Source organism: Arvicanthis niloticus, chromosome 1 (assembly GCF_011762505.2).
Source record: "Arvicanthis niloticus isolate mArvNil1 chromosome 1, mArvNil1.pat.X, whole genome shotgun sequence".
Lineage (NCBI taxonomy): Eukaryota > Metazoa > Chordata > Mammalia > Rodentia > Muridae > Arvicanthis > Arvicanthis niloticus.
Genome location: NC_047658.1, coordinates 56,054,837 through 56,080,230, shown reverse-complemented (window position 1 = coordinate 56,080,230; position 25,394 = coordinate 56,054,837). Strand labels below are relative to the sequence as shown.

At 42.6% G+C, this 25,394-nt stretch overlaps 1 protein-coding gene across 4 annotated transcripts in view; it reads right to left on the bottom strand.

The window, feature by feature from the left end:
* Nucleotides 1-5,141: 5,141 nt before the first annotated feature.
* Nucleotides 5,142-25,394, bottom strand: part of Ctxnd1 (cortexin domain containing 1) — a 44,527-nt gene continuing 24,274 nt past the window's right edge. For 3 of the 4 annotated variants that reach the window (XR_013111423.1, XR_013111424.1, XM_076937212.1), the window contains 3 exons: nucleotides 8,856-8,967; nucleotides 7,714-7,850; nucleotides 5,142-6,652 (listed from right to left, as the gene is read on the bottom strand). Coding sequence is in view for 1 of the 4 variants with exons in the window: in XM_076937212.1 (XP_076793327.1) it covers nucleotides 6,414-6,593 (180 nt within the window). In the remaining 3 variants the exon portion in view is untranslated. The remainder of the gene's footprint in view (nucleotides 6,653-7,713; nucleotides 7,851-8,855; nucleotides 8,968-25,394) is intronic. The other variant, XR_013111422.1, reaches the window with a different exon arrangement.

The following is a 25,394-nucleotide window of genomic DNA, read 5'->3' as shown; positions in this document are numbered from 1 at the left end:
TTATAGCATGTAATATTTTGATATGCGTGTATATTGTCCAGAACCAGCTCCAGGTAACCCTGTATATCACCTCAAACATTACTTCTTTGTGGTAGAAGCAATCCTAGCGCCTTTGAATCTGCAGCACAGTAACACAACAGAATTTATTTCTTCAACTGTAACATAGGACTCAGTGATGAGGTTTCCTCCTCCCTGCTTTCCCAGAGTCTCTGGTAACCACCATTCTCCTCTCAGCTGCTGGAAAAGCAGCCTTTTTAAAATTCTGCATGTGACACCATGGGTACTTGTTTTTCTGTGCTTGGCTCATTTCACGAAATGACCTTCAATTCCATTCACGTCCCAATGACAAGGTTTTATACTTTCTATAGATGAATCAGATTTCACTGTGCTTAGGTACCACATTTTCTTCATTGGCTCATCCATTGATGAATATTTATAAGCATTCCAGCTTTTGGCTATTGTGTATGGTGCTGTGATCAACATGGGCATGGAGTCCTTTGAAATGCTGACTTTATTCCCTTTAGATAGACCCCCTAATGTGAGATCATAGAGAGATGTCTAGTTTTGAGTTTGTGAAGAACCCTATGTAGTTTCTCTCATGGCTGTGTTAGCATGTCTTCCTGCCAATGCTGTGTGACTCATTGAATTGAGTGGCCCTTATAACTGTAATATTGCTATAATTGTTACTAATGTTTTGGATTGAGGATCAGGATGAGCGCTTCTACTAGCTTGCATGGTGGGAGTCTGATACATTGGAAGATGGCTTTGTGCCATTTAGCACTTATTGGGTGAACCAATACAGAAAGAGAGATTGCTGCATTGTCAGACAATTTTCCCCCATACCCCAAGAGCTATGGAATTACTGCTACTCCACAGGGGCAAAGGAGACCCACTCTGGAGTCCAAGGGTCCACTGGGACCCTTGGTACATCTGGTGCCTGGTGTCTCCATTTTGGAACCCCATTCTAGGGTTCAAATTCCTAATTCTCTCTATAGAGACTCTGATGCTCTTCGTCTTGGGACTACAGTTCCACAAGCTCCTACTATTCTCTCCTGGGAGTTCTAAAGTGCTTCTAGCTAGATCTGCAAGGCTTCTTCCTAAATCCTTTGGGCAAGTGTTAACTCAATAAAAACAGGACAAGAACTTGTCTTCTCTGTGGATGAGGTAAAATGCCCCTACAGCTGAGGACTATTCAGGGAATTGTGGGGTAGGAGGAGAAAGACCAAGACTGCTGTCCACATCAGGTCTTATGACCACTGCAGAAGAAGCTGTGCTAGTCTCTCTGCCTTATGCTAGCTACATTCTAGGGTAAGGTATGGCTGGGAATGGAATGACATTGACATTATCTGGGGCAATATGGTGTCCACAGGACTGTTTCCTTAGGATCTGTGTTTGCTTCCCCATCTTAGCAGAATTTATGATGGATGCTGAGAGTCCATGATGGATGTTGGGAGTTTGTGATAGATGCTGAGAGTCCATGATGGATGCTGGAATTCATGATGAATGTTGGGAGTCCATGATGGATGCTGGGAGTTTGTGATAGATGCTGGATGTTGCTTGGAGTGAGCTATGCTGTTCATTTTTCATTTGCTCCGGTGTGCTGACATACATAGACCCTATTACTCAGCAGTCCCACCATTTAGTATCTATTATTTTTGGTCAGTGGGAAACCTAGAAAGAAGGCAAATGGTCTTTCCAACTCTCTACTGCTCTGAAGTTGTGCAAGAACTTTTTTTCTGGTTCTGGGGATTTAACTCAGGATCTCAAGCATCTTAGGCAGGTGCCCTACCACTGAGCTACAGTCTAGCCGTAGGCAAGATTATTAGATGTACCTGTGGCATAGCTCCTCTTTCCTGATTCTATCATGCAACAACCTCTCCTGGGATCTGTTGTTCTTCCTTGTATCTTCAGGCCTAGATAAGTCGGCCTCATTGAATGCTGTTCTTGGTATCTGCCACTCTGTTTCCCTGAACACTCAACCTCTGTGAACATACTTTCTTTAACTCTGTTAATATCTCAAGTGTGCCCTCTCTTTCTTGCTAGTCACTGACAGGTACAGACAGCCTTCCCTAGGGGAAAGGAAGGAAGGCATTAGTGGATGTCAAGGATGTATGGAATCAGCACAAGCCAGCAAAAGTGGGCGTGATTGAGGTTGTCTGTCTTCTGGACAGAAACAACCTATATCTGGGCTAGAACTGATGTGGAGAACTCAGTGTGGGCATTTTTCAGCAGCCAGGGCCATTAGCTATAGACTATTATGGATAATATCCATCTTACATGACAGGAACAGTCCTCTACAGCAAGGCCATGGGACAGGCAACCACTTTTGTGGAAACTAGGCTTTGCAATTATTTCCACTTGGTGCTTGAAAGTAAAATGGACCTCTTTTTGGAAACCTCTGGGATTCTGGGAAGACTTTCCAGCAAGATATGTGGGGTTAGGGGCAAATATCAATGACAGAGTAGCTGACCTCATATGTACAAGGCCATGAGTTCCATACCCCGCCCCCAATCACTCCACTAAAACAAAACAAAGCATATGGACATTTGAAAATTAATTGGAAAAGTAAAACGGCTGTGATAGCCATTGATAGGCCACACTGGGGCAGCTGGGTCCCACGCTTGTGTCGATCAGACCCTGATCATGCCCAGGGACCATCTTCCTTCTGATGTCTATTAGTTGCTTTTCCTGTTTCTGAAATTTTTTTATTACCCATTTGTCTCTGGGACTGGGCTCTTTCTGTGGCCATCACACAGATGGCCCCACTGCTGCAATTACACAGCCACGGAAGGACTGTGCATCTGCCTCGCTGGAGGTAACACGGAGGGACTTCCACACAGCGCATCACTGGCAGCAACTTGATCCCAGTCACTAGATGCCTTTCTCAGGAGACTGTCACCTACTCTCTGCCATAGAGAGTTTGCCTTCTGCCCTGACTTGTGGCTGACTATAGCTATCCTTTCCTCCAGCGTCTCTTCATTTCCTCTCTGCCAACATCCAGCCTTCAACACTAATATGTTGTTGCAATGTTTCCATCTCTATTCACAACTGCAGGCTTTCTCTCAGTTAGCAGAAACTTGTGAGGGCACTCTGGTGGTAAAGGAGCCCGTCCTCCATCCTTCAGAATGGAAAGCATGGGAGAAGAAAAACTTAGGATTCTTCCACGTTTCGCACCTTCACACGATCAAGTGACAGAGATGAGGAACCCCCTTTCCTTCTTGTGTGTCTCTGAGAAGGAGTGTGCTATAAATCTGCCTTTTCTCCTCTCCTGAGCAAGGCCCAGGATCAGCACAGCCACTTCTATGTATGTCTTCTCAGCACATATATAATGGGAAAATAAAAAGAGCACAAAAAGTATTTGGTATATGGTCTACAGTGTCATGCACATGTATAAGGGAATCCTTTTTAAAAAACAAACCTTACAAATGATAAAGGAGGTGGGAGGAAGCTGGGAAATTGTCTCAGTAGGTAATTGCTTGTTGGGCAAATACGAGGACCTGGGTTTTTATTTCCAGCACTTATGTGAAAGTGAGTGGGCATAGAAGGGCACCTCTGTGATTCCAGTGCACCTGTGGAAGATGGCAGCCAGGGAGAGGAGAATCTCTGGGAGCCTGGGGAGTAACATGGTGAGCAACAAGGAAGGTGAGGACTAACCCTCAAGATTGTCAACTGACCTCCAAACATGCACTGTGGCAAATACATGCTTACACTAATACAGCAGGACATGTGCAGCCATACACCCACATCACACACACACACACACACACACACACACACACACACACACAGAGAGAGAGAGAGAGAGAGAGAGAGAGAGAGAGAGAGAGAGAGAGAGAGAGAGAGAGAGAGAGAGAGAAGGAGTAACAGTGTGAAAAGCTGCTTGGGAAGTGATTCTAGTTGAATGAGCATCTGAAGTCACACAAGCAAAGATACTTATGGACAAGTACAGCTTGTAAGAGGATGCAAATGAGAAAAAGAATGTGACTACACAGAGGAACTGCTGCTTTGTTGCCTTGTCAGAAGCTTGACCCTGGGAGAAGGGGCTTGAAATCATTTCTTTCCTCAAATGTTATTCCCCCAGCACAAAGAAAATACTAAGGGCTGTAAGTGTGGGGCATTGTCTGAGACCAGAGGTCCTGAGGACAGTTTCTCAAACAGGGATGTACTGCCATCCAGGGGTCTGGCTCACACAGCTAACTGTCCCTGGATGCCCAGTATGATTCTGTAGGTCTAGGGAGATGGTGAGCAGCTTCCCTTCAGCAGGCAGTCTGAGGAGCACAGCCTGGGGCATCCAGTTTTTCCTCCCAAGAGCTTCAAAAGTTCTCCACAGGAGGTCTTTAGAGCTCTTTAGATCTTTCCTTCTTCCTGCTGTTCTGTCATTAACAGCTGGGTACAGTCCCCCCTTCCCCACCCCCCTTTGACTTTGTAAACCCATCCTAACAGGTTTCCACAGAAGAATGTGCTATCTCTGAGGTAGGTTTCTGAGGAAGGCTGGGCTGGAAGTGATGCCTCAGTACCAGGTTTGGAGCCTATGTCATCTGTTCCTTTGTGCATTTGACTCTGTGTGTGTGTGTGTGTGTGGTGTGAGAGAGAGAGACAGACAGATACACACACACACACACACACACACACACCCTGGAAAGCCACCTTGATAACGTCTGTCCACTTTCAGGGGTCATGTAGTGTGATAGTGCTTTGGAAACTCATTTCCCAAGTAGCCTAAGGTGCATGGGGACCCATGGCTTGAGTGTGGGTGATAGAGGTCTAAGATCCACAGCACAGGTCTCTTTTGACAGGGCAGCAGGTCCTACCCTGGAAGGACACAATAGGTACACCTCACATATGTGAAAATAAATGACAATAGTGACAATGATATGATCCCATATGCTTGGTGTCGGGTGTAGGCACTTTGTCTACACCCTGTGTGCCTTGGTGTTGGGTGTGGGTTCCTGTGAATACTCTGCTGGCCACTGTGAATGTGGCACTGGCTGGAAGCTCTGGCTCTTAGAAGGCAGGGAGGGTTCCTTTCCTAGGTGAGAGATTCAGGAAAGGACACCCCTGCTTGCTCGTGTTCTCCCATTTTATCTCCACAACAACCTTGTGAGGTAGATGTTACACCCCCCATTTTATAGACGACAAAATTGGAGCTCACAGGTGCCCATTTATTTAGGGGTCATATAATAAAGATACAGGAGTTAAGTATGGTGGGGAGAGTTGTGGGCTATGACCTAGAATCATTGCAGCAAGGTCATAGATGAAGGTAATGGTGTGTGAGAGAAGAGGATGAAGGAAAGACAACAGAAGAGATAACCTAGTCTCAGCTCCCACTTGTGCCCTCACAGACAGATAAGACAGACAGACAGACAGACAGACAGACAGACAGACAGAGACAGACAGACTTACTTCTTCCTATCTTACAATGAGGAAATGGAGGCACCAAGAGGTGGGGTGATTTTTTACAGCCTTTGAATAAATGAAGCAGGACTAGAACCCAGATCTTGCCTGGAGCTCCTGGGATGCAGAGCTTCTGAAGGTTACTGGGTGAAGTGTTTTGTATGAGTACATTGTAGAAAGTTTAATAAATTAAAGAAAGCACTATATTCAGCCATGGCCTAGCCAGTATACTCTCAGTCACTAAAAACAGACATGGTCTCTTGTGAGGCAGAAGATATTTAAGCTTTCATACGAATCAATGCAGCATCATGCATATGGTGTGAATTACTAAAAAAAATTCCTGTAAAAAAGACTTGAAGAAATATATCAAAATGATGGCTTCTGGGAGGTTAGATTTTAAGTGCTATTCACCCCCCTTTTCCTTCTATGTACCTATATTTTCCCAAGCGTCTAAAATGCACATCTCATTTTTAACAGGAAAAATATATTCCCTCTGTATCTTAGTTAAAAAAAAAAAAAAAAAAAAAAAAAGTTTGGAAGTAGCTATGTGCCTTGTGAGAATTTGCAGAAGAAGCTCCTGAAGTCTCTCCATCCTTCCTGCCCTGTCACTGCTAGTCTGTAGAGGGTAACTGGGTTCTCAGCAACCTCTCAATGCCGTATAGTTGAAGGTCAGTCTACTCTTGACCACTGTTTGCAGGAGAGAGTGTCTGGTTTTGGTTCAGTTTTCAAAGGTGCCCAGGAGCCTGGGCAGGGGACTATCACTCTGCTCTATGTCTCCCAGTGGAGTTCCAGGATGGCCTCCACTCTCCTGAGTCATGACTTAGCATTCCTCTCCCCAGGCTTCCCCAGACTGCCTTGGCTCCAGCATGCTCGCATTTCCCTCTGGTGGTCATGTGAAGGTGAAGGTGAGCCTTCTCCATCTTTGGGTGGTCATAACCACTCCCAGTCTCCAAGTGTTTTCAGGATGTTGGCCAGGGTGTGCAGAGGTGTGTCCAGGACACTGAGACCTGTCCTGTGCCTCAGTCATCCAGGTGCTGCTCCTCCCAGGTAGACGTGGGGATGGCACTATAAGGGTCCATGATGACTTTGGCACAGCGAATGATCATGACTATGAGGAAGAGGCAGAGGAAAACGAAGCAAGCCAAGGTCAGCCCCTTGTCCACATCCACATAGACGGGCTCGGGAGTAGGTTCCTCCATCCTGTAGCAGTGACTCTGGGATCCCAAAGCTCTGGCCTGACTGGTACCATTTTCTACCCCTGTAGAGAGAGTTAGTCAGTGAGGAAGTCAGGGCCACTTGTCTGTGTAAGCTACCTACCAAGGGCAACAGCATACAGCTAAGGCCTCCCTATCCAGGGGCACTCATATGGTTGCAACCCTGTACCATATAGGCAATCTTTGTTTCTAGCAAGATGCACCCCAGTGTGATCGTGGTGGGGGTAACAGTGACTCTCAACAGGACATAGGTGGAGTGGGCTGAGGGATCAGCTTGGGGCCAGTGCCCTGTAGCTGCCTCCACTCCTAAAGCCTTTGTCACGAGGGCAACACTCTCAAGGCAGTGACAGGAAATGATCAGAACACTTTAAAAATGGTTGGTGAACATTTCTTAAGGATTTAGTAGAACCCAATTTCTAAAGAAACTGAGGGCTGAACAGCCAGTAGGAACAGGCAGAAAAGAAGCTGCCGTTGTACATCAGTGGGAGGCAGGGAGAACACATTCTTCAAGGAACTCCCCAGGGCTTACGCTGGGGCTCAGCTTGCCTTGAAAAGTCTGGCAGGCGCAGAAGGGGCATGGTTGGATCAGTCAGGCAGACCCCAGCCCGGTTTCTGCTGCAGCTAACTAACTGGTCTGTGCAGCATTGCTCAAGCACCTGGGGGTGCCTTACAAATTTCCCAGCCCAATGCTTTCCCTGCTGAGTGCAAATGACCATACCTGTTTTACCGGGACCTGTGCATTAAGTAAAATTGATCCTGTGTTCAAGAATCCAGCATAACCTCTGGCCCTAGGATCAGCTAATTAACGAATAGGTGGGTTGACACAAGCCTGGGGTTAGGGCAGGGAAGGAGGTCTAGCTTAGCTCCTAGTAAGGTCAGTAGCAGGGCAGAGAGCATGAGGATGAGAGACCTGTCTAGCTCCCTACACACACACACACACACACACACACACACACACACACACACACACACACACACTCATTTTGTAAATATAGATGCTTTAGCCACAAAGCTGGTAAATGAAAGCCCACACCCCACACCCCAACCTCAAAACATCCCCATTTCCCCGTACATCTCTGACCTCAACCATCCCCAGGCCACTGACCTGCCAGCTGGAGTGATCACCACTTCAGGAAGACCCTGGGTTGAGCTGCTCCAGGAGACAAGATGGACAGACAGCTGAGCATCACAGCCCGAACCAATGAGTCAGCGTGGCTTCTCAAAGAACAGAGCGGTAGGTGGCTGGAACAGAAGGACAGAGGACTGATTGTTTCTGGAGACTTCTACTCCAAGTGAGACCGTGGCTGGGCAGGAAGGAAGGGTACTTTGCAGTGCCTCCATACACTTTCTGGCTCATGCTAAATTTTCTTTCCCCCCCCCCCAAATTAATTTCTTTAAATTGCATACAAAGAAATGGGTTTCACTGTGGCACTTTCATAGACTGTTTCATCTGTCTTTCCCCCTCCCCCACCTCTCCATGTTCCCGGTGGAGACACCCCTATTGTGATTTCAAGGACATTTATTCTATTGTTGGGTTTTCTTCCCCTTCCCAGCCTTCCTTTATGATCTCTTTCTTCCCCTTCCCATTGCCCCCCTTTCAGCTTCATGTGATCCAATTCACTGGACCTCTTCATAGTTTCTTTTTTTTTTTTTTTTTAATGTATACTATTTTTATTAATTATTTGAAAATACCATAGATGAAAAGACTGGAATGTGGAAAAGCCTGGGCTTGTTTGGATTCTCAGAACAATGCTGCAGTGGCACTTAGGGCAAGGCCAGAATTCAACCATTCTACCATCTCTCCCTAGGTTTCAGGCCCTGCAGCCAGCATGGTTTCCACATGGCTACTTTTTGCTCCTGGGTTGCAGAATACAGCTTAGTCCTCTGGTTTTTTCAAGGGTTGACTGAAGTCCTGGACAAATGGCCTCAGGTAAATGTCAGATGTTCTGTACTTTGTAGGGGTCAGACCTCAGCAGATTCATTCTGTGGCCCTCTCATGCCTTGTCTTGCCCTCAGTCTTGTAGACTCATCCCATGGGAATATGTTCAGTGTCTCCTGGCCCAGGGGCGAGTGCCAACAAAAGAGCATATTCCCCTGTCCCTCCCTCCAGATGGGGAATACTCATTAACTTTAATTACTAGGAGGGCGCAAGTTCCAGCTAGCTCTGTGCCGAAGTGAGGACATGACATCCAGGAGGGGACTTAACATGGAACTCAGTTGCTGTGTCCCAGGAACTGAGCAGTATACCTTCACAGTCTCCTGCTCAGTTGGCTCCAACATAATTGCATCCTCTTTTGGCACTGATGCAGCCGAATCCAATGTTTATCCTCCATACTTTGGTTGCAGGTAGGTGGTGGCTCTGGACATAGCGAACAAGTGACATTTAGGCAGGGAGTAGTTTCTGGGTTGACCCTGCAACTGGTCAAAGCTTGTAGTATCATGTCTGGGGTATAGAAGAGCCAAGCAGAAAAGAGTCCTGCCAGATGCCATGGAAAGTCAGGATGCAGAATAAAGAATACAAACTCAGGAACTGGGAGGAAAGCTTCAGAGTTGTAGAAATAAGGTGGTCACAACTGTGAGAGTGCATAGACAGGGCTTGTGTGCAAATTTGCATACTATTCCAGGTCAAATCGGAGATACTCAGAGGGGTCTCTGCCCCTCCTCTCCACTTTATGCCTTTTCCTTTGGGGAACCTCAATTGGGTTCATACCAGCATTGGTAAAATTTGCTAATATGCCACTCACAACAATTGATACCCCACAAAGCAAGACCTTATTTGTTCGTTTGCTTTTTTAATCATGTAAGTATGAATTCAAACTCAACAAAAAGTTGTATTGTTAACGTCTGCTTGGTAGAGAGATATTTCAGTCAGTAAAGTAAACCTGGAGGCACAAGGACGGGCCTACGTTTGATCTCCAGAACGCCGTTTTAGGGAGAGCCAGATGTGAAGCTGGCATGCCAGTCTAGTACCTACTTGGTGAGTTTAGAACAGTGAAAAAGAAGAGAAAAAAAAATAATAAAAGGTAGACAAGCTGTGAGGAATGACATCTGATGTTGTCCTCTGGCCTCTAACTGCATGAACACACATGTGCATTCATACCTGCTCACATACGTCTCTCTCTCTCTCTGTCTCTCTCTCTCTCTATCTCTTTCTCTCTATCTCTTTATCTCTGTCTCTCTTTCCCTCTCGTGCGCGTGGCTGGGAATCTGCTTATGCAGATACATTGAAACATCATCAGAATTGAGAATACATTTCTGGAATTTCATCTCTAGCTGTGTCAATATAAGTCCAGGTCTGTCATGGCCCACATCTGATGGGTGTCTTCAGATGTGTTTGCTTGCTGCTTTTCCACCACTGCTCTCCTTCTCTGGGAGCCCAGTGATTACCAGGCAAAGCCAGACTTATTCCAGACAGTCCACTAAGGACAATTACTAAGCATTGATGTAAACTAGCTTCACATGACAGCACATGTTAGTATCAGGAAGTATTGTGAGTGAACTTCCCTCCACCCTCCATCTACTCCATTCAGACACAATGAGCCAGACACAGTTTTGTGGGTCTTGTTTGATTTTGCGGGGCAGGATCTCAGTACCTCAGGTTGTCCTACTGCCTCCACCCTACGAGTGCTTATATTACTGGCATAAACTACTATGCACAGCTGCTGTATGTACAACATGCACAGCTGGTGTTTGTACCTTTGCATAATCTATTGCCATTAGATTGAGAACCCACTATCATGACATAATCTTTTTATATAATTTTTATTATTTTAAAAATTAGGATATAAGGCATTAGTTACCATGACATTTGCAAATTAAGTGTGTTTTAGTGTGTCTCCTCTCCCTCTCTCTCCACCCCTGCTGTCCCCAATTCCTCACTGTAGCTCCCCCTTCAGCAACTTTTTTTTTCATGAGCTATGTGTGTATCTGACCACTTATGATCCTCTTTTGACATCTGTCTCAATCTTATTCACTTCCTAAAATCCCTACCTTCCAAACACTGTGAGCATGCAGATCTGGGGTCAGAGTTCAACACAGGGCAGTGAGTTGGTGGAGGGCACTGCCACCTTAAACCAGGGCTGGGTCACCCCTCTGGCCTCCAGATGACAGCTCATGTTTGGCCTCTCCCCTCCAGGCACCATAGGCAGAAATGAAGGTATTTAAAGAGCTTGCCACTTGCCACCAAAGGGATCAGCAGCAGGCTGCTGCGACATTGTGAATTCATGCAGGGCCACCCGAATCAGCGTTGGCCATGAGCATTAATCAGCTTGATCTATAAATAGAAGCAGAACCATTATAGAAGGTGACCTGTCTGAATCACCTCCCCGGCTGACAAATTGCTTAAGTGGATGGCATTTACTCAGGTCAGAGGGAACCAATCACAGTGTCTAGTGGGAGGGTACTTGGTTGCCTCACTCCTCTATCAGAACACTTAGCTGGGCTGTCAGGATGGTGCTAGTGCTTGGTAGCTGATGGTCGAAGTCACGGTGACCATCAGGGCTGGGAAAAGCATGGCTGGAGGAACTAGTGGAACTCAGTACTGGGTTTAGGTTTTAGCTTCCAATGTCTGAACATCTCTAGTCTTTCAGAAGCCTCTGAATCAAGAATGCAGCATGTCATAGCACTGTTTCTGGTAGGAGAAAAAGGTATTTCTGCTAATAGCACAAATGGTCATTGTACGATACTTTTAGCCATCACACCTGTTCTATTGTGGGGCTCTGTAACATGGCACTTGTCATTCCATACACACAGCCTCCAGCCCCTGAGCAGTTTTATTCTAACAGCTCACTACCACAACTTCCTAGACTCTTACTGTTAAGCTTCTAAGGATTATGCTCCTAACTTACTCAATGTACAGAACTGAGAGTACCTGAGTTGTCACCCTGGAGTGGTCCATAGCTAAAGATGGATGCTGTAAATTTGGGGAATGCAGATTCTAGGCTTGGGTGGAGACAAACTTTGTTATATAATTTAAACATCTTGGTGCCTTGGCTCCAAGAATGTGAGACTGTCTTTCTCCTGAAGCTGCATGTTTACTGGGCTTCTTGTTCAACTTCCCACAATCCCATGGCAGTTTCTCATAGAGTACACTAATATTAGACCCCATACATCAGTTGTCTCAGAGACTGCTTTGACAGTCAGCTGGCCCAAAACAGACAGACATCGGTTTCTTTTATTTTTCCCATACTGAGATGTCAAATTCCCACTGAAAGCCAGAGTAGGAACAGAATGTGTTTGTGAGGCTCAAATGAGTTAGACCTAATCTTTGCCCTCAAACATTTCAGCCTACCACACCGAGGGGCAAAAACTGAAAGAATTATGACGCTGACAGCAGGAAACCATGCTTTCTAGAAAAGGCTAAGGATGGAATCAGACAACCTTTTGATAATATTGAAAAAGTTAGACACACCACTCATGGGTCCCCACAGCCATCTCAGCAGTAGCCAGGGTCAGAGAAGAGAGTGTCCTGAAAGGAGGCTTGGAGGACCCTTTGGTCTAGTGGACTGAATCTCCAGGACAGTCACTGGAGAGACACAGTATTTTTGAGATAACAGCAACAGAATCACAGCCAGTTGAGGCTAAAATGGACAGAATGGGATACAATTCTGCATGCTGATGAAAGATACGCTACTCTCAAGACAAAGAGGAAGGAGCTGGGAGATCAGCCTTAGCATAGAGAGCAGAGTGTGTGTGTGTAAAGGGAGTACCCTAGCTAGACAAGCAGAATCTTAGGGTTTGGAGACTGCTGAAGTTTTTCTGATTGGGTTGTGAATTTTCTTGGGACTGATGACTCCTTACCCCCTTCCATTTGTCTTTTTCTTTTTTGAAATGAGAAAGCACTTAACAGCCATTTAGTGCCAGTCACACCACTATATTTTTGGAGATGGTAATTTGTTTTCCAGGCCCATAGATAGAGAGGAATTTTCCCTGAGGTGGCTCATACTGAATCCTCACCCTCGTCTTATAGAGATGATGCGATTTGGGACCACGATTTATGCTGCAGTGAGCTGAAAGTTTGGAGGATGTTGGAATGAAATGGATATATGTAGGGACAGCATGAGTCTTTGGGGCCAGAGAGTGGACTGTGGTAGGTTGAACGTTACTTTTCACAAACTCTAATACAATCATTTGAAGGATTTTAAAGAAACTTTGAAGATGTGATTATGTCAAGGATATATTATTATAAGTTACTCTAAGTAATCACAAGTATCTTATATATGAGGCAGAGGGAGTTTTGGCCATGGTAAAGGAGAAGACAAGGTGACCACAAGCCAGGACTGAGGTGGCCAGGAGCCAATAATTTCTGGCAGTTTCTAGAAGTAGAAGAGACAAAGAATGGATTTTCCCCAGAACCTCCAGAAGTAATCTAATACCTTGGTTTTAGTCCATTTAAGCTGCATTTTGGACACCTCATCTCCATAACCATAAATACATACTTTTGAATTATTTTAACTCATAGTAACTATCTTATGGGCAATGGGAAACTATGAAGGGAGTCTTGTAAAGGCTTTAGAACAGCATACTTTTATTTACAACCCTTACTAACTTGTCTTTGAGATGTCTTTCCCTATAACAGTGGCAGTCATTTGTGAGCTATTTTAGGGAAGGCTCTGCCCATTTGTCACTGTTTCTGTGTGGTTACAGTAAGCAGTCACTGTCTGCTTCACTTCTGCTTTGGTTTGGAACGGGGTTTTACCATGTAGTTAAGTCTGGCTAGTTCTTTTGATCGTTATGTCTAGTCTGTAAAAGTCACAAGCTATCCCTGCACTATTCCCTTAAGCTTAAAGAAATGGGAACAAACCAGCCCAGGGCACGAGAGAGAGAGAGAGAGAGAGAGAGAGAGAGAGAGAGAGAGAGAGAGAGAGAGAGAGAGAGAGAGAGAGAGAGTTTGCCTACCTGATGAAGATTGACTCACTGGCATATAATCAGAAAAACTGCATCTCAAACTTGAACCAAGGGCCAAAACGACGGAAGAAATTGTGCACCAGCTTTGGGCATGAGTGGTGACAGACAATGCCAACCATACAGCTGGAGAAAGGGAATGAAAGAAATTGCACACAGCTAAGAAAAGCCTTAACCAAGGTACCATCAAGATTGTAGCATCTAAGTAGAGGTGTGGATTCTTGCTAGTGCAGCTTTACCTAGCCCTCCTTTTGTGCTGGTCCATCAGGTTGTGGCGCTCTACCTCTTTTGATGGCAACATTGGCAAGCCAGAGTAAGAATACCAGGAAATACCCTGAAAGGCTATGAGAGAAGAGCTAGGTGATGATCTTGCTTGGCCTTGCACTAAATGCCCTCCCCTTCAAGCAGCCTTGGGGAACTCTTGTTCCTTACAGAATCACTCTCACACATAACATTCTTACTCTTAGTTGATGGGACACTGAACAGTCCTACAGATGGACATTACCCTCTCCCTAAACAAACAAAATGAAAAATTCTACATACTTGTGCCACAGTGTCATGTAAGAAAAATACACACCATGGAGATACCTGTTCATGGGTGCAAATCTTGTGGAGGCATTGTTGGAGGACTTTGAAAAAGGGTAAATCTTCCTGTCTGCAAAACAAGACAGGTTCAGCTTTGGAGGTGTTTACAGAAGGTAAGAGCTGCCCTTCCCTAGCCTACACTTTCTCAGTCTGCCACTAGCCTAAGAATAGAATGTCTATTAGAAAATTCTGGTGAATTCGGGCTTGACACCCATGCTGGTCTCCTCCGAGCCTTCTTTCTCGTTGAGCTTTGCTGCCTGGGCTAACGCAAGTATGTATCTATGTTTCACGGATTTACCTTGCTGTGAGGACCCTGCTCTACTTAGCTCACATAATTTATGTGTACCCAGGGATCTGGATTCTCTTGTTGGCTCTAACCACACACCTATGCCAGTGGTCCTCAAGCTTCTAATGCTGCCGCCCTTTTATACAGTTCCTCACGCTGTAGTGACCCCTGACCATAAAATTATTTTGTTGCTACTTCACTGAAATTTTGCTACTGTTAGAAATCATAATGTAAATATCTGATATGTAGGCTATCTGATATATGATTCCTAAAGAAGTTATGACCCACAGGATGAGAACTGTTGCCCTAGGCCATTTTTCTCTTGTTCAATCTCCAGTCTAAGATCCAGCTTGGCTTATGTGTTCCCTGTTAAGAACATTCTTCTGATATGTAGCTAGTGGTGTCTCCTACCAGTGTTTCCCACTGAAAAGGAGAGGACATCCACAAAGTCACATCCCACACCTATGCTATGATGACATACACGAAGGCTGAGTTCTGTCCATGACTGGCTCTTATGCCTCTTAGGCCTTCAACTTTTAACACCATGGAGAGCTTTTCTGCCCCTGAAGTTGAAAAAACCTGATGCAAATATATCTTCTGACAACAAAGGTCATCATCTACTCAAGAATCTAATTATACTTATAAGAGAGAAAAAAATAGAAGGAATATTTTAAAAGTTAATGAACAGTTCCCTGTGCTGAAGAAAGAAAGCCTTACATTTTTTAGAAAGATCAAGCAATTCAAAACGCTTCAGAGGGAGAGACTCCATTCTTCTTGGTGATAGCTCATTTCCAAAAGATAACTCTGTCATATACAAAAAGATATAAAAATAAAGGAGAAGATGGGATATCTATAGAGGCGAAAAATCTCATTCCTAGGGTCATGTAGACTTTCTACAGTTTACATCTGAGGAGAGCATTCACAGGGCGCTGAGGAGAAGATTCAGCACTGAATGGGACTGTGCACCAGTGAGAGGAACAAAACTGATTTCTTCAGACAGGAAAGGATCTTAACTACTCATGCGTGCTAGACAGACACAACCCTCATAGCAACAGCAACAAATTCTGTGACATGATACTTCTGCCACCAGGAACAAATAGAAGTGAGGAGTTCAAAAGCAGTAAAGACATGAGAAAATGAAAAAAAAAACCCAGCAATTCATGCAACCAATTATAACAATTTGAAGCTACAAGTGCTAAAACTAATTTTTGGAATGCTTTATAATACTTTGCATCTTCAATTTCATATTATTATGACAAAAAATTGTGAGCGAGTGGTGACAGGACATTAGGATTATTTTTATATTGTTTGGTAATGCCAGTGGATATTATTTTAAAAATATGATTAGGAAAGTGTAAATTACAAAAGATGTTTAGACATGTAGTGACATAACTTGTATATATCTGTATCTGCTAGTTGTATAAAGCAATGAGTTTCACAACGACATTTTTATCTACACATGCAATGTACTTTGATCTTGTTCATACTCCATTATTCTCTCCTGCCTTCCTTGTCTTCTCCGGCTTCATCCCTTTCAGATCCCTAATGGTCCCCTTTGACTGTCATGACACTTCAGCTCTCAAGTTTTACATATGAAAGAAAACTTTTGAAATTTATTTTTCTGAGTTTGGCTTATTTTGTTTAGTATGACGATGTCCACATCTCCATCCATTTTCTTACGTATAAAGTAATTTCATTCTTTATGGCAAACTGAAACTCTAGTTATCAATAAACACTACATTTTCTTTATTCTTTTATCCCTACAACAGAGAAAATGTGAGTGTTCAGGCTGACCCACTGTCAATAGTGCAGCAGTAAGTCTAGATTTCAAGTGTTATCTACTGCATGCTGACTTGGGTCCTTTCAGGTATATAGACTCATGAGGCAGGTCAGTTTTAATTTATTTTGAGGAACCCCTATACTGATTTGCATGGCCACTGAATAACTTATTTCCCCACCAAATAGTATATGAGGATTTCTTTTTTCCATGAATGCTTGCAAACATTTGTTGTAGTTTTCTCTATGATGGACATTATAACTGTAATGAGATGGAATATCAATGTAATATTTATTTATTTATTCTGTTCCTTTACTCTTTTTTCTTTTTCTTTTTCTTTCTTTTTCTTTTTTTTTTTTTTTTTTTTGAAACAGAATGTTACTCTGTAGCTCAAAATGGCCTGAAACTTACTAATTGGCCTAGGTTGGCCTCAAACTTGTCCTGTTCTCCTGGCTTCAGCCTCTAAATGCTGAGATTACAAGTGTACCCCACCATGCCCCTGCTTCAATGTAGCTTTGCTTCACATTTCTCTGATGGTTGACGTAATAAATGCTTTCTTTATGCATTGATCAAGTGTTTCAAGTTCTCATCATTTCACTTGCCCCTGCTGCTGACTTTTTTATTGATGGCTACTGACTCTTTGGTGTTTAGCTTTTTTGAGTTCTTTATACATTATGGATATGAATTGCCTATCAGAAGAATAGCTGGTAAAGACTTTCTTCCATTATGTTAGCAGTCTTTCACTCTGTTATTTCCTTTGCAGGGTAGAAGCTGTTTAAATCAATATAACCCTATTTGCCAGCTCTTGCAATGATTTCCTGAGCTCCTGGAGTTCTTTTCAGAAAATCGTTGCCTATACCTAGATCTTAAAGTTTTGTTTTTTTTTTTTTTGGTAGCTGCAAAGTTTCAGGTGTTACTTTAAGGTTGGTTTGAGTTGCTTTTGTACAGGCAGACAGATGAGGCTCTAGTTTCATTCTTTTGCATGTGGATATCCAGTTTTACCAGCACCGTGTGCTGAAAGAAGCCATCTCTTTTCCAATGTTTGCTTTCAGCACCTTTGACGAGGCAACTGTAACCGTGTGGACTTGTTTCTGGGTCCTCCAATCTGTTCTTTCCCGTGGTCAACATTTCTGTTTTATGCTCCTGCTATACTGCTTTACCCACTGTGGCTCTGTAGCATTGTTAAAGGCATATACCTCCAGCACTACTTTGGGTCTTTTGTGTTTGCATCTGAATTTTAAGGCTTCTCCCCCTATTTCCTTGAAAAAAATTAGTTGGGGCTTTAAAAAGATGTATTTGCTTATTTTTATTGATGTGTGAGTACCTGCATGAGTTTATGGGCAACATGTATGTTCAGGAACCTGTGGAGACCAAAAGAGGGTGTCAGATCCATTGAAACCGGAGTTCCAGTTAGTGACAAGCCACCCAAAGTGGGTGTCAGGAACTCAACTCAAGTTCTTTCCAAGAGCAGTTTATGATCTCTGAGCAATCTCTCCAAGCTTTCATGTCATTTGGTTTTAAGGGGCTATAATGAAACCATGAATATTATTAAGTGATGTGGCCATTTTCATTATATTAATTTTGTTGAACAAAGGAGGTATTTCTAGGGCAGTGGTTCTCAACTTAAGGGTTACAACCCTCTTGACAAACCTCTGTCTCCAAAAGTATTTATGATTTATAGCAGTAGCAAAATTACAGTTCTGAAGTAGCAACAAAAATAATTTTATAGCTGGGGGTCATTAAAACACAGGGAACCCTATTAAAGGGTCTCAGCATTAGGAAGCTTGAGAACCACTGTTCTAGAGTCTACATCAATGCCTTTCTTTGTAGTTTTCATTGTTGTAGAAGTCATTAACCTCATTGATTATATTAATTCTTAGAAATTTGATTTGTTGTGGTTGTTGTGAATACACTTGTTTTACTTATTTCTTTGCTAGTGAGACAGTTTTTGGTGAATTGAAAAGCTACTGTTTCTAGTACATTTATTTTTGACTCTGATACCTGGCTGAAAAGTTTTATTCAAATATTAGAATTTTCTGGTGAGTCTTATAAGGTCTAGAATCACAGAATCAGCAAGCAGAGATGTGTGGACTTAGCATCCCTTACTGGTACTCCGTTTCACTGTTTCTCTTTTCTTATTGCTCTGGCCAAGATTTTGAGTATGATAGAATAAGAGTGGCAACAGTGACCATCCTTATATCATTCCCAATGTTAGAAGAACGGTTTTCAGTTTTCTCCCTTCTTAGTATAATACCAGTTAGTTTGTTATATATCATCTTTATTATGTTGTATTAATTTCATTTTGTTGTTGTGATAAAATGCCATGGCCAAGACAATTTAAGTGGGAAGAGTTTGTTTGGGCTTATGTTTCCAGGGGGAGAGTTCATAAGGTGGAAGAAGCATGGGGGCAGGCAGCTGGAGCAGGAAGCTGAGAGAGTACATCTTCAACAACAAACACAAAGCAGGCAGAGTGAAGTAGAAGTCGGCAAGGCTACAAACCAAAGCCCATCCTCTAGCATGGTTCCACTGACTAAAATTCCCATAACTTACCCAAACTGTGACACCACACAGGACCATGCATTTAAATATCTGAGCCTTTAGGGGTCATTTCTCATTGAAGCACACTCAAACATAAAAATGCAGGAGCCTTTGTGGTTCGATGATAAGACTCTCTTAGGCTAGCTCTTTGCTCCAGCACCACTGAACAAACCAGAAAATAATGCTAGTTTTCCCATTTGCATCTGCCTGCTACACAGATATCAGGCCTCTTGTATTAAACTGTATTTTTGCAGAGTGCTGGACTGTACACCTTCAGAGGTGTTTTGCTTAAAGCTCTACGGAGGGGACCTCTTCTCTCCCTATAGTGTTGCTATGCCTATGTTACAGATTATTGTTTCTTAGAAAAATTGAAAGTCCATTCTGGGTTTTACCTGGTCTTTGTCTACCAGCTGCCCTTCAGCATCTTCTATACTGCCTACCTCTGCCCATATCTGTTACTTTTGTTTTAATCTCTTAGAGATGGGGAAATGTGCTGAGTGTCTGCCATGTCATCTCTTATCCCTGCTAAAGGACATTCCCATTGCCTGCAGAGATTATTCATTCTGTTCGGATGCCCACAGAAAAAATGATTTAATATACATTTACAAAGAATATTCACAAAAGGATACATACATTCTGAAAAGTTTAAATTTTATGGGCAGCCATTCTAACCACAAAGAATAAAACAAATAGACAAACTGATATGTTTATGATTCAAATGTCATTAAAATAATTATTGGGTTAATGATAGGGTGTAGTTACAGAATATTTAGAAACTCACTCTATGAGACTAGGATTTTGTAAAAACCTATAAGGTGAGATGAGTGACACTTGTTTACTATACTTAGAGACAAAATTGTGATGTTTACCAGAGAACAAGAGGATAGAAATGCAGTGAGGCAAATACTCAACCAAAGAACATGTATAAACAGCACCAAGGGCATCTGGAAGATAAGGTTAGCAGAGCTAAGAGTTAATAATTGATAAAGCAAATCAGCCAAATTAAAAACAAGCCCTACAGCAGGTTTTTTGTTAAAGTTTGAATCTAGACAAATTTGAGATAAGTTTACTCTAGAAGAGAAAAACCAAATAAACACCCCTAGGAAGGAAATGAGCTGTAACTCATATATGTATATGTATATGTATATGTATATGTATATGTATATGTATATGTATATGTATATGTATATGTATATGTATATGTATATCGTCACACACACACACACATATATATATAAAATATATTACATATATGAGTATATATATATTTATATACATATATTAGGGTGATTAATAAAAACCCTAGCCGGGCGGTGGTGGCGCACGCCTTTAATCCCAGCACTTGGGAGGCAGAGGCAGGCGGATTTCTGAGTTCGAGGCCAGCCTGGTCTACAGAGTGAGTTCCAGGATAGCCAGGGCTACACAGAGAAACCCTGTCTCGAAAAAAAAAGAAAAAAAAAAAGTAAAATAATAAAAACCCTAATGAGCTGATTCTGTGTAAAACTTCACCAAGATACAGGGAAACATCAACAATGATACTTTTCCAGAAAAAAAAAGTAAGTAGTCAAAACTGAGTGAAAATCCCAAATTAAACAACTATATGAAATGTTTGTCCTGAGTGTTTCCTTGCAATGAGTTGGATTAAGTCCCAGCAGGTGGGGCAAGTCCAAGTCCATAAAGCTGACTATCATCCTGCAAGGATCCTGGGCTACCCTTGGAACAACTCTGAATCAAGGTCACTCATTCTTGTTCTGGAAACACTGGGGTTGTACATCCACTAGACATATTTCTCCTCACAGGTCCTAAAGCACCAGCAACATACTTTCTGCTTGGATTTCTATTGAACGGCTCTGCTAGGGCTTATTTTGAATATGTGGCTTATGACTAAAGCACCACAGGGTACGTATTTATGACCAAAGGGCTAATCACTTCCAGATGGAGTGTCCCTTGAAGACAAAGGCTGGCCTGGAAAAACTCACAAGATAACTTGGAAGTTGGCTCCAGTCTCATCCTCATAGTTCTGCACAGTGTTCCTTCAGTGTATAGTTTGGGATCCCAGTCTTCTTTAGCCCTCTTCCATGACTCCTAATGTCATAGCACCATTCATCTGCTTACCCATTTGAGCTACATTGCTGGAACAGTAGCTGGCTTTCAGGATGGCTGAATTCAGACCTTTTCCAGAACTCACAGCATTAGGAATTTAGAGCAATTACTCTTTTTTTCCTACTTGTCCATTAATTAATTAATTCACTTTGCATCCTGGTTGCAGGACCCCTCTCTTCCCATCCTCCATCCCCTTCTCTTTTAAGAAGGAGGAAATCCTCCTGGATACCAACCCACTCTGGCACATCAGGTCACTGCAGGACTAAGCATATCCTCTCCCATTGAGGCCAGACAAGGCAGCCCAGTTAGGGGGAAAGGACCCACAGGCAGAGAACAGAGTTGGGAACAGTCCCTCCTCTGCTCCAAGAAGAATTTCTCTTTACCTAAGGCAATAGATGGCTTTTCTCCCTGTGATAATTCCATTACTGGGTTTTCATAGCTCTTTCATCCTTCTGGATTTTTGTTTAGGGAACTATGGGCTACTGAAGCAAACTTCTACATCTTCAGTCCTTCAGAGAAAGGAGAGGACCATCAGTTAAGTCTTCACTTCCAGGGGCCCTTTTGTGTATGTTCCTGGATCTTTCTGGCATCTTCCAAAATATGGTCATTAAAGTTTATGTCTCAGAAAGAAATGGTAAATTCCATCTCCTTGTATGTTCATCCACATAAAACCAAGATGATATGTTTTTAAGCCTGTGTTTATCTCAGCTTTCACTGAAGAACTTTGAAGACAGTGTCTCCATTCTACAAGGCTCTACCATACTCCATAGAACATATATATTCTGGCTTTGTTCATACTAGACACAGGGCAAAAGCATGCTATATTTTTAAGAGTACTTTCCCTAAATTTATCAGATCTTTTCTGCAAGCTAAACTGAGATTCTACATTCCTCTAAATGGCCAAAAGCTAAAGTTTTGTAAGTTAGGGAAGAGGTACTTCTTGCTTCAAGACCTCATCTTTGGTTTTCATGCATTGAGATCTTTACCATTCCTTCTTAAACTTTACAACTGCTAAATGACAGCAGGGCAAGCCAGTTGACCCATCCTTCACTGTCATTGCAAAGGTAATGTGGACCTTGTTTACGGATCATCCGTCTTTTCATATAGAACTAGAAACAATCAGATCATTCACTGCAGTGAGGGATTTTAGAGTTTAAGAGAACCAGGCTCAGGCAAAGCAAGAGACCTGATCTCCATATGTTCCCACAGGGAACCAGAACTCTGGCAGAGCAAAAAACCTGATCCAGAATTTCCATATGTCCCCACAGGGAACCAGCACCCTGGGGCTCTGTTTGCTGATGCAGCAACTTTCTAAGACATTGACAACTCAGTGGTTTGGTTTCCTTGACTTGGTTCCAGAAGCACAGAAAGTAGTTTCTACCACCAGGACTCAAGACAAAATTTGTTCCGCTCCATCCTTTTCTTCCTCCCTTTCCCCCCTCCCCCCTCAAGCTTGCTTGCTTGCTTGCTTGTTTGCTTTCTTACGTCCTCCCCTCCCACGTCCTTCCTTCCTACCCCCCTGCCCTTCCTTCCTTCCTTTTTTTACATTTCCCCCTGTACACCAGTCATAAGCTGGACCCCTCTGTCACTGTGAGGTGAACAGCAACAGATCAAGCTTTGGCAATAAAGGAAAAGTCTACAAAATTGAGTCAAGTCTTCCAAGAATCAAGTTCAGAGAGAATCCAGAGAGAATCCTTGTTTCAACCATGATGTTGTGTGTTTGTTTCTGTAAATGATTTTGGTAAATCATTTAAGGCAGTTTCTATTCACAGCCTGTTATGTAGCAAGTCTCATTAATCTTTTCCTCTACTGTTTCTGCTGTTTGTGACTGCTTAACTCCTTTCCTGCCCTGATATTTTAGGTGTGTTCTACTTGCACATTCCAGAATTTTGAAACATGATCTTTCACATTCAGGAATTGCATCTGGAATTGATTTTCATGGAGGACTTTGGCTATCTGTCTTCCTATGTACATCAGCAATCGTCTCTTCCTGCTTATTGACTACTCTGTGCTTTCCTTCATGATTTACAATGCCATTTCCAGCTCATATCTCCACAGGCATCCATTTCTCGATGCTTTATCACTTTGAATTTGCTTACTGTCTACATCTGAGCCAATTCCACAGTCTCGGGTTGCATTAAAATGGCATTATCATGCATCTTGCAGTGTGCTGCTCCTACTTCCTTTTGTAGCTTCCATTCAAACATTTCCTAGCTCCTCACTGCATATAGGCTAGGAGGATCTTGTTAAGTCAATGAAGGCCTCTATAGAGATGGTGACTGGACTTGCATTGAAATTATAATTCAATTTTTAGTAAATTATTATGTACATGATATAATTTTTTTGTATTCATGAGAAGGTATTTAGACTTTTCTGTCAATTAATTATGCTTTATAATTTTCTTCATAAGAAAACATTTTCCTGTTTATTACAAAATATTTTGTATTTTGGCATTGATGTAATCAGTAACATCATTTTTTTTTCTTTTTACATTTTATAGACTGTTTTTGGTATATACCAACAATACAGATTTATATATATGTAAGCAATGGGCTGGCAAGTTGGCTCAGTGTGAAAAGGTGCTTGTCATCAAGCCTGACAACCCGAGCTCAATCCTCGGAATCTCCAGGGTGGAAGGAGAAAACAACTCCCTTGCGTCTGGCCTCCAGACAGGCACCGTGGTATGTGTGTACTCTTGGCCTATGTATGTATGTACACATGAGCACATGTGCAATAACAATTACTTTTGAACATAGATGCAAGTGGCACTTGGACTGTCAGTTCTGTTAGCTCTTCCCTAAGCTAACCCTGCTTGGCTTAGGGAAGAGCTTTACAGACTTTCTTAGCTGCTCTCTGATCTGCATTACTTCTATGCCTGGTCTTACTTCACATCCAGATGTTGAGGTCTTTTTTTAATATTAAGTTTAATATTTTATATTAAGTTTTAATATAAAACTTAATAATATAAATATACATTTCTATTTAAAATAATAATATAAAATATAGAATTTTAATAATAAATTTTAATGTTAAGAGGACATATGTTTTAGCAGAAAACAAGACAATAAAGTCAGTAAAGGCTAGCAAACACATCAGGACTTTTTTTTCCTAAAAAGTGGTCCTTCCCCCATGTTTTCTTCTGCTCTCCTGGCTCTGTCAGGAACCTCTCAGACCATGCTAATTAGTTCAGACAGGAAGCAGTATGACACATGAGCCTTCAGTGGTCAACAAGCCTTTTGTGTGTGAGAGGAACTAATTCCAAGGCTGGACTGCATCAGTCTCTTCTGTACCCAGGGCAGAGTTCTCCAGGCTCTTTTTACTCAAACATCTTTCCCCAGAGGTCAGAACCCAAGGGTCTGTGCCTATTCTCCTGGGTACAGCACTCTGCCCCTCTCCTGATGAGTCTGCCTTTGACATTGTCTAGTGTTCACCTGCTGATGACCACTGTAACCCTGCCTGCTCCCCTGACTGTGCGGTTGAGAGCATCCTAACGTGTTGCTAGCATTGCTCCAGCTTTGTATCTATTATTTTCTTAATTTGCCAACTTCACCAGGATGTAAAGAGAGAAGAACAAGTAGTCCATTACCCTTTAGAGATGAGCAGGCTGCCCCCATCTTTTTGCTCTTCTGCCTATTAACTAGTCTGTTCTTCATATCTTATTCATGGAGATAGTGGCTTATTGAATTTTATTGCATGCACACAGCAGACACTTTAAAAATGTTTACTTCTGTTTGGGGAAATCCATCATTCCTCCATGTTTCCCTTGACTCCTGAGTTCTAGCTTCTTCCTTAATGTTATGAAGAAAAAAAAAAAGCAAGAAACTGGTGTACAAGGAGTATGTTCATGTTCCTTTAATGCACAAGGAAAATGCACCTGCACTTCTTACAGCAGGCTTAATAGCCTTCTCAGGTTTACAGGCACACATTTTTCTGGGTTGTTGAGGGAAACTTATTATTAATGCTGCAGACTCCTACAATTAAAAATCTCTTTTCAGATTAAATGATCACAAGACTTTTAAAAACTATTTTATTTTTTTAAAACCAAGGTTGAGTTCAGGTCTCCATTCTTTAGATTTTCTGGGTCCTATCTCCCCTCCGTACTTACCTTCCAGCAGATGTGTGGTTGTATGGAGGGTCATTATGCCCTTGTGATGTGGTGATGAGCATTTTGAGATCTATACAGAGTGTTCTGGGTCTGTACTGGCTTCTGATCCCTGGTAGGATGACTGCTGGATGTATCTGGTCCATCTGACCTTTTGGAAGAAGTATATTGTCTGTACTTGTTTATAATGCCTCACCAAGGCTATCCCTTCATCCTAACATTGAAGCCTCTCTGGTCTCCCATAGCATATTCCAGGATGGCTGGATGAGTGATATCTGGGTGCCTTACTGGCTATGCACAGACAGATGGAACCAAGAACACAAGCTCAGGTGTGTTTATCTCATTATCTCCATTCCATTTTTCTTGTACATGCTAACTATGGTTTCAGCATGTCCACAGTCCTGCAGCTTCCTCTGTGCAATTCTCAGTGAGTGAGCCCTGGTTTTACGCCTTCGAACTCTTCACACAAGTCTGGATATTCTGAAAGTGTGG